This window comes from Myotis yumanensis, unplaced genomic scaffold (assembly GCF_028538775.1).
Source record: "Myotis yumanensis isolate MYYU_CA2020_CCGP unplaced genomic scaffold, mMyoYum1.0.hap1 SCAF_17, whole genome shotgun sequence".
NCBI lineage: Eukaryota > Metazoa > Chordata > Mammalia > Chiroptera > Vespertilionidae > Myotis > Myotis yumanensis.
This window is the reverse complement of record NW_027223768.1, coordinates 39,908,356-39,917,444: the sequence shown is the minus strand read 5'-3', so window position 1 is coordinate 39,917,444 and position 9,089 is coordinate 39,908,356. Positions and strand designations below refer to the sequence as shown.

At 41.7% G+C, this 9,089-nt stretch overlaps 1 protein-coding gene across 7 annotated transcripts in view; it reads left to right on the top strand.

The window, feature by feature from the left end:
* The first annotated feature begins 449 nt into the window (after positions 1 to 449).
* The window catches only part of DCAF6 (DDB1 and CUL4 associated factor 6), an 84,561-nt gene continuing 75,921 nt past the window's right edge, over positions 450 to 9,089 (top strand). For 3 of the 7 annotated variants that reach the window (XM_070396445.1, XM_070396439.1, XM_070396438.1), the window contains exon 1: positions 451 to 754. In XM_070396445.1, coding sequence (XP_070252546.1) covers positions 658 to 754 — 97 coding nt within the window. In that variant the 5' untranslated portion in view covers positions 451 to 657. Of the gene's footprint in view, positions 755 to 9,089 lie in introns of all 7 variants that reach the window. The other 4 variants (XM_070396444.1, XM_070396442.1, XM_070396441.1 and 1 more) reach the window with 2 other exon arrangements.

The following is a 9,089-nucleotide window of genomic DNA, read 5'->3' as shown; positions in this document are numbered from 1 at the left end:
TCCTACTTCTCCTTCCTGCCCTCGAGGCCATGTTGGAGAAGGGAAAGTGAAGTTGCCCTGAGCCCCTTTCATTTTGATGAAGGAGGCCCATAGTTAAAATGGGCTGTCGGGCCTGCCGTGCCCCAAATAAAGATGACGGCGCACAACCCTCTTGTTTCCTTTGGGATGGAACTCGTGAGCGAGAAACTTCAGATTTCAGCTTCCTCGTTTATCCTTGCAGGATGGAGGATTTGGCTGCAGGGGCCTGAACCTGCTTTTCTAGGATGAAGGCGGCTTTTCCTCGTGGGACCGGACTGAGCGGCTTCCGTCCGCCGGATGGTCGTCATCTCGCGAGAAAGCCTGCAGGGAGGAGTCGAGAGCGGGGAGAGGGCGGAGTCGCGGCCGCCTCCGCCTCCTCCCCCGCCCCCTGCGGGAGGCCGAGGGCGGGGCTGTTGCCGATCTGGACGTTCGGGCCAGTCTGGGGAGAGTATGAGCCGAGCTTCGGCCGCGGCGCGCCCGGGCTTCGGGGGCTAAGGCGCCGCCGCCTTCTGAGTCGCTGAGGCCGCCCGCGAGGCCCGGCGCGCGGATGGTGCCAGTGCGGCTCGGGCGCTGATCGCACGTCCCCTCTCCCGGCCCCTCCCCGCGCGGTGGGCTCCCCTCCCACCCGGCGGCGGAGCCATGTCTCGGGGTGGCTCCTGCCCACACCTGTTGTGGGACGTGAGGAAAAGGTCCCTCGGGCTGGAGGACCCGGCCCGGCTGCGGAGCCGCTACCTGGGTGAGCGGGGGCCGCCGGGCGGAGGCGCTGGGTGCCGCCCAGGGGTGGGGGAGGGGGCCGCGGTCGGGGCTGTTGGCGGCGGGACGGCGCCTCGACCGGGGCGCCCCTGAGACTCGGGGGGCGCTGGGTGGACTCCGACAGACGGACCCCGAGCCCTGCCCTCCGCGGCCAAGCCCCCTTGCGTGCTGCCAGCCGCCGCCCTGGCCGGCTTTTCCTCGCGGGGCCGGACCGGGGGCGGACGGTACCGGCCAGGAAAGGGGTTGGGGCGGCTTCTGGAGTGGGACTCGGGGCACGACCCGCCGGGCCTCCCGGAGCGTTTGGAGCAAAAGTTGGCGCTCCTGCTCTTCTCCAGCGCCGCCCCGCTCAGCCGAGGTCGGGGCTTTCGGCTGCCACCCCGCCCTGCGGCCTCGGAGGGTTCAGGTGTCGGCTGCGACGCGGTGCCCACCCTCGGCGTGTCCCGCTCGAACGGGCTCCGCGGGGACCCCCGGCTCCGAGCCCGAAAGTGGTCGCTGAGCTGTGCCGCCCGCGAGCGCTCGGCCCCGCCGCTCGGCTGGGTCTGGCCGCCTGGAGGAGGTGTAGGGTTTCGCGCTCCCTTTCCCACCCCTGCAAAGCGCACTTGGCATTTTCTGTTTCTTAGTTCAGCTTTCTAAAAACAGCCCCAGCGCTGGAGGGACTGTCTTCCACCTTTTCCGTTTCGGATCCAGTGGTTTTGTGGTGATTCTGGGTCACGCCTAGCTAACCAAAAAGTCCGCTGTCCTCAAAGTGGGCATACTGAGTGTGGGTCTTTTTGTTGTTGTTTTCTTCTTGTGCAATCTTATCATTCCTCTTTATTCTTTTTTTTTTATTTGAGGATAACATTTAAATTTCTTTCTTTCCAACTTTGTCACTTTTATTAGCTGAGCCTTTTTTGGTGTCATTTGTTTTCGACTTCAAGTCAACAGAAAAGTTGGAAGCATTTTTTTTCTTATCCTTGTTTTTTGTTGTTGTGTTTTTTTGTTTTTTTTTTTTTTTTAGTGTCTCAAGTGACTTATGAATACATTCTCCCTGTAAAAACTTAATAAAAACGAAGCAAAAATCCCTGTGATCCTTCCCATTCCAATTTCACACACACATCCTTGGAGGTAACAATATTATCTGTTTTCTGCATTCTTACCAGCACATATGTATACGTAGAGATGCTATAGTGTGTGTGTGTGTGTGTGTGTGTGTGTGTCCAGCATAAACATTGCTTTGCAACTTTCTTTTTCTACACGACATCTTAGAGATCTTAACATGGCAGTAAAAATAGATCTGTTCTTCTATAGAAACATATATAAGTTTATATATTATTGTTTTCTTCTGCTTCAGCTGTGTCTACGATAGAGTCTATTAAAATTAAAACCCTATATTTTCCCCCCTTCCTATTCTAACTCCCTAATGGAGTGGAGTTTGTGTTAAAGTTAGGGAATAGAACTGTTTCCTCCTGCTTCATAGGTCGAGGGTCAGCCACTAAACCACACCATCTGGGCTAGATCCCATTTTTGAGATTTAAACGTTTTGATTATCTATAGCAGGGGTCCTCAAACTTTTTAAACAGGGGGCCAGTTCACTGTCCCTCAGACCGTTGGAGGGCCGGACTATAGTTTAAAAAAAAACTATGAACATATTCCTATGCACACTGCACATATCTTATTTTGAAGTAAAAAAACAAAACGGGAAGAAATACAATATTTGTATTTGCATGTGGCCCTCGGGCCGTACTTTGAGGACCCCTGGTCTATAGTATTGTAGGTTAATTACATTTCTAGTTTATTTCCATTATTTGTATTTCTAATCAATTACCACTAAATAACAGTGAAATTGGGATAGAATGAATTGACAGGTTTTTCTTGTGACATTTGCATTTCAAATTATTTCACCATAGAACATATCTTTTCAATGGTAGTATTCAAGTTTTGTTGTTTATTTTATTTAAATTTGGTTAATTATATCTTTTCCTCTCATGAAAGAAAATTGCAGTTCACAAAATGTACTTTTACATTGTGGGAATGAAGATAATAATTTGTCATACATTATTTAAGAGAAAAACTATTTTATACCAGTAGCCCCCAAATTCACCTAAACCAATAGAGCCTGGATTGAACGACAGTAGGCCAGGGATTGTCTTCTCTATGAGCCTGATAAAAATTTCAGTGTGGGATTTATTTTTTTAAACACTAATTGTCAAAGTCCCGAGTTAAAGACACCTGTAAGTTTACATATTCAGATTTTCTCAATGTTGTATACGCTCTATCCACTGAGCACATAGGGTGGTGCTTTGGAATTCAGTGATTGTTACAACTTATTAGCCACATATTTTAGTGTATGTATAGTTTTGTAAAGATAAACATTGCTTGTAAAAGAAACTCATTTCTGTACATTTCCTCTTTCCATATATCTTTCATTTTAGACAGACTTGTCTACTACTTGAATTAACACTTTCTAACTCCTCTAAAGGATGGTAATTGACAAAAGTAATTTTAAGGAACTTTTTGAGGGAGCTGTTTGCTATAATGCTTAAAATATTTAATAGAAAGTGTTTAAGTTATGATTAAGTAGGGTCTTGGTCAGTGTGGGCTGCTGTAACGAAATGCCTTAAACTGGGTGGCTTATAAACAAGAAATTGATTTATAACAGATTTGGAGGCTGGAAGGCTGAGATCAGGTGTCCACATGGTCAGATTCTGTCTGGTGAGGCCTGCTTCCTGGTGCATAGCCATCTTTTCACCATAACCTCAGATGGCTGAAGGGCTAGCTTCTTCTCTGGGGTCTCTTAGAAAAGCCCTAAACCAATTCCACTCACCTCCCAAAGATCCCACCTCATACTGTCACTTTGGGCGTCAGGATTTCAATAGAGGAATTTGGGGATGAGAGGTATATAGTAGGCAGCCTGTGACAACTTGATAGTGGAGATGGAAAATTTTTTGTAAGGGGATTAGGAAGACAATGTCTGAATATTATTAAAGTTATTATGTATTGAAATGGATAATTTTCCATTTACTCTTTTAATTAATTTTTATTTTTGAGAGTATTACAGATGTCCCCCATTTTTGACACATCCTGAATTATATCTACATTCAGATTTACCAAATCCATAATGTGTTGCCAAGTTACATTATTTGAACGTCAGTAAATTCTGACTTTGCCTCCTTTTTAGCTACTGGGAAAAAGTTAGTGTTTCTTTAGTCTTGAAATCTCTGAAAATTGGAAAATGTCTGAGTTTAGTAGTGAAAATGTCAAATAGGAAAATATATCAAATAGGATATGCTAATTCTTGAATATAAGACTAACAAAGGCATATTTTCAGTCATAAATGTAGATAGCAGGATAGGATCGCTCTGCTGAGGACTCCATCCTTCCCTGGATGAATGTGTTTAGGAGGGATAAGAGCTTTTGGTAGCGGAGAACTTGTGTTACAGTTAGGTATTAGGTCAGTGTTTGCAAATGTTTTGACCATGATCCACAGTGAAAATACATATACATGGCAATTTGAGATCCACACACACTGAAATAAAAGGTTCTATGAGTGGGATTTAGCCTTACTAGGTGGGGTACATTTTAATTTAGGTTCTTTATCATATTGAAAACATTGAATATCCACTAATGAGTTTCAGCTTGAGGTTTATTTGCCACCCATACACTTTGGTTAAACGTTCAGATTTACCTTCTTAATAATTTAAGAATTCTTTACATATTCTTGGTGCAGGTCCTTAATCGGATATGCATTTTGCAGATATTTTCTCCCACTTTGTCTTGTCCTTTATTTTTCTTAACAGTGACTTTTGTAGTTCATACTTTTGGTGTCCTATTTAAGACTCTCTACCTAGTCCAAGATCAAAATGATTTCTACTATGCTTTTTTTCTAAAAGTTTTCTATTTTTAACTCTTACATTTAGGTTTATGAACAATTTTGAATTACTTATGCTATGAGGTAAGGGTCAAGTTTCAGTTCTTTGCCTCTGAATGTGCATTGATTCAGCACCATTTGGAAAAAGGCAGTCCTTTTCCCTTTGTTGAAAATCAATTGGCCATGAACATGGTTTTTCTTTCTCTCTATTTTTTGGGTGTTCTTTCTTTTCCCTCAGCAATGTCTTATAATTTTATTTTTTACAGTGTACAAATCTACACATATTTTGTCCTGTTCCCTATATTTTGTTCTGTCTCTCCAGAGTTTTGTCACCCTTTGATTTTCATTTCCAGTTATGTGTTATGGCGCCATGGGGGTTGTTACTTCAGGAAGACAGCAGTCTTTAGTGACAGATAAGGAGGTCATGAAAAGTATGTCTTGAAAAAAGACCATTGGATTCACTGATAACCCATGATTTCCAAGAGCAAAACCAATAAAGAGGAGGCGACCAAAGGGACAATGTCAGAAAAGGAAGACCTGACCATGAGCTAGGGAGGGCAGCAAATGTAGATGATGGGAAATTTGGCATTAAAAAGTTTTTGAAAGGGACAATAGGATCAAGAAAAGTGAACATTTCTGTTAAGGTGCTTTCCTTCTCAGTATCACTAGCCTTATTCTTTTCTCTTAACCACTTGAAGTTACCTCAGCTCCTGTAATAAAGCCTTTTTTTAAAAATCATTCTTTCTCTTTTCAGACAACATTAATTGAGAACAATCCCACATGTGCATAGGGAGACTACTAATCTTGAGTCTCTACAGTATATCAGGCGCATCTATGAGTTTCCCATATGCTAATTGTTTACTCTCAGCATTAAACCTGTAAAGTTGATGGTATTATTCCCATCAGATGTAAAACTTTTGCCAATGTGAAAACTGAGGCTCTTAGAGGTTAGGTTTTGCCCAGAGTATGTATAGTATGTTTCAAGTTAGATATTTAAACCCAGTTCTGACCTTTCTGGTCTCAAGCATCTCATATTCTAATAAGAGAGCTAGTTATGCAGATAAATAAGTTACAAAGCTATTTAATAAGTTTCACAGCCATTAAAATGAGCAATAGTTCAGTATTTATTGTCATTGAAAGATGTTCCTCCCAAATTACTGAGTGAAACACATAAAACCGAGTGAAGACTTTGATCCCATTCATTTATTCATTGATTCAGCAAATACAGATTGAGTGCCTGCTTTGTGCTAGGCACTGTTCTAGGCATTTGTTCCTCTTTTTTATGGAGTTTATAATCTATTCATACTGAATGGAATGTTGAGATGGAAATGGGATTATAAGGCAGTTTGGCTTGCAGAAAGACTGGAGTAGGAAGCCACAACGATAAGTAAATTCACTCATAACAAGAGTGTAATTGTTGGAAGAGTTTTCCATGGCTTTGTTACATTTCTGCACATCTTGTGAGCAGAGGCACTGGCTGCTTTGTTCTGGACTATCTTTCCAAGAATGTTTACATAGTGTCTCCCTCTGGGGCAGAGGGCAGATTTATTTATTGTCCAGCAGAATGAAGACAATGTGTCCCTTTTATCAGGCAGGTTTATTTGATACAATATTTGGGTCCCTGCAGTTCAGAGGTCTCAGGCTGAGATTCAGATCCAACGCTTGCACAGTGTTGCACCCAGACTGCTCCGCATTGCCCAGTGGGAGTTGGGGGCTGAGGAGTAAAGTGTAAACCTGAAGCCCATACTGTTTGCTGGGCCATGAGTAGTAAAATCTTTGCTTCTGGCTTGAGAGTCCTTTTCTTCTGCCAGCTCCCATGAAATGGCAGGTAACTTGTTAGCTTGCAAGTAGGCCAGAATCTGCAGGCATGAGTTTATTTTTACTTTTATTTGAGGGCATTCAGTTTCTTTAACTTAAGGTCTTATTTTCTGGTGGCTTTCAGTTCCCATTTCTGGGAAGCGCATTTAGTTGCTGAAAGGGTAGAGGGTGTTGACACTTGTTATTTCTAGAAGCACGTTTTATGGGATGTGTGTACGTACAACCATTTTGATCTCCAAAGTCATGTTAAAAAATACTCAGGAGCTATCTACTTAACTGTTGTGCTTCAGCGTGTGTTTTATGCACAAATTTCGTAGATGAGCATTCTTGCTGGAACTCACTTTGTCTTCCTTTGTCTCATGTGCCATCATTATTTTCTGTAGACAGAAATGGCTAGAGCTGTGTTTTCAAAACCAGGTTTTTAAAGTTTGGAAAAGTTTCTAGTACATTGATAAAAACATTTTAATGAATTGTCATGTTGTTAATTTGAGTACTTTATTTCTTAACTGTGAATTGGTTACTCAGTAGAATTACCAGGCCTGCCATTGGCCAAAGAAAAGAATTTTTTTAAAAGTTATCTATTTGCGCCCAGCTGGTGTGGCTCAGTGGTTGAGTGTCAACCTATGAACCAGGAGGTCACAGTTCAATTCTCTGCAGGGCACATGCCCAAGTTTTAGGATCAATCCCCAGGGTGGGGCGTGCAGGAGGCAGCCAGTCAATGATTCTCTCTCATTGATGTTTCTATCGCTCTCTCCTGAAATCAATAAAAAAATATATTTTTTAAAAATTTGGTATTAGTAATGTTTTATAACTGAAAATGAGATTTGAAAAGTTAAAGTACAACCTAGTTCAGGAAAATACCTTACTGAATTTCTGTCAATTGTTTCATTCCAAAGAGTTTTGGAACCCACACACAAAAAGAAATTATTTTTTAATCCATATGTTCATCCTCTAGCCATCTTGCCTGTTAGAAGGAAGGAGAAAGAAAACAATTTGGCTTCAAAGAAGATGCTGATCTTTATGTAGAACGGTGAGAAAACATAATAAAGAAATCTGTCCCTGTGACAGTATACAGAGAGCATAGTCAAATTTAATTTTATCCGAGATTTCATCAGCCTGATTACTTAGCTAATTATCGCTCTTTGTCACATACTCAGCTTCCTTTCATTACAGTTTCTGAATAAACATGAAGCTTTTGGGTCCATCTTTGGTAAAGATGATTCATGTCTTAAAGGGAAACATATTTCTCTTTTTCAAAGAAGGAACATATTCTATTTTTGTAGTATTTTAACTGTTCTGCTATTGATGGACATTTAGGTTGATTTTATTTTTTGCTGCCACATTTCATCATTGTAAAATGAGCTTTGAAATACTTTAGCATTTCTCAAATGGAGATGTGTTTAAGTAGAGGTGGCATCTAACAAACGCTGTGTGCCACCCTATTTAAGTTGAAAACCCCGTCCTCCACCTCCAGGCCTCTCTCACCCCTTTCTCTGCTTGACTTTTCCATGTAGCACCTTCACCAAGTGCCATATTGTTACTGTCTTTCATCCCTCACTAGAGGACAGGGATCTTTTTCTGTTTTGTTTTACCACCATATTCCTAGCTCCTAGAATACTTCTTGCAACAGAGTAAGTACACTAAGTATTGAATGTATTTGTTGGATGAATGAGTGAATGAAGGGAACCTTGAGTGTTTGCTGTGGTTCAGACACTGTGCTAAGTAAGTGCTTCATGTCCTTGAAATCACTCAATCCTTACAATAACTAAAGGGTGTCCCAAAATTCACGCAAGAAGTAATTTTGATAGAAAACACAGGTTTATAATTAAAAATTGTAAATTTTTTATTGATTCATAAAGTATACAGTATAGGGTTATGTATGGAATAGCATATCGGTTAAATGGCCTCCACGGCTTTGCTGGCACATACACACTCTTTTGTTGAAATTTTCCATGACCGTTTTGCATAAATGTGGCTGAATTTCGATGAGGCTCATTTTCGTCTTGATGGCTTGGTTAATCGACAAAATTGTCGCATTTGGGGTTCAGAAAATCCACGAGTGATTGTTGAGAAACAAATGCATCCACAACGTGTCACCGTTTGGTGCGGATTTGGGGCTGGAGGCATCATCAGACCATTCTTCTTCAAAAATGCGGCTGCTCAGGCAATAACAAAAGAGTGCGTATGTGCCAGCAAAGCCGTGGAGGCCATTTACTGATATGCTACTCCATACATAACCCTATACTGTATACTTTATGAATCAATAAAAACTTTACAATTTCTCATTATAAACCTCTGTTTTCCATCAAAATTACTTCTTGCGTGAATTTTGGGACACACTTTATAAGAGGTAGGTAGATACTCTAATGAGGAAACTAGGGCATAGGACAGTGATGGCGAACCTATGACACGCATGTCAGAGGTGACACGCGAACTCTATTTTTTGGTTGATTTTTCTTTGTTAAATGGCAATTAAATATATAAAATAAATATCAAAAATAGAAGTCTTTGTTTTACTATGGTTGCAGATATAAAAAAAAATTTCTATATGTGACACAGCACCAGAGTTAAGTTAGGGTTTTTCAAAATGCTGACATGCCGAGCTCAAAAGGTTCGCCATCACTGGCATAGGATGAAGTTAATTTGCCCAATT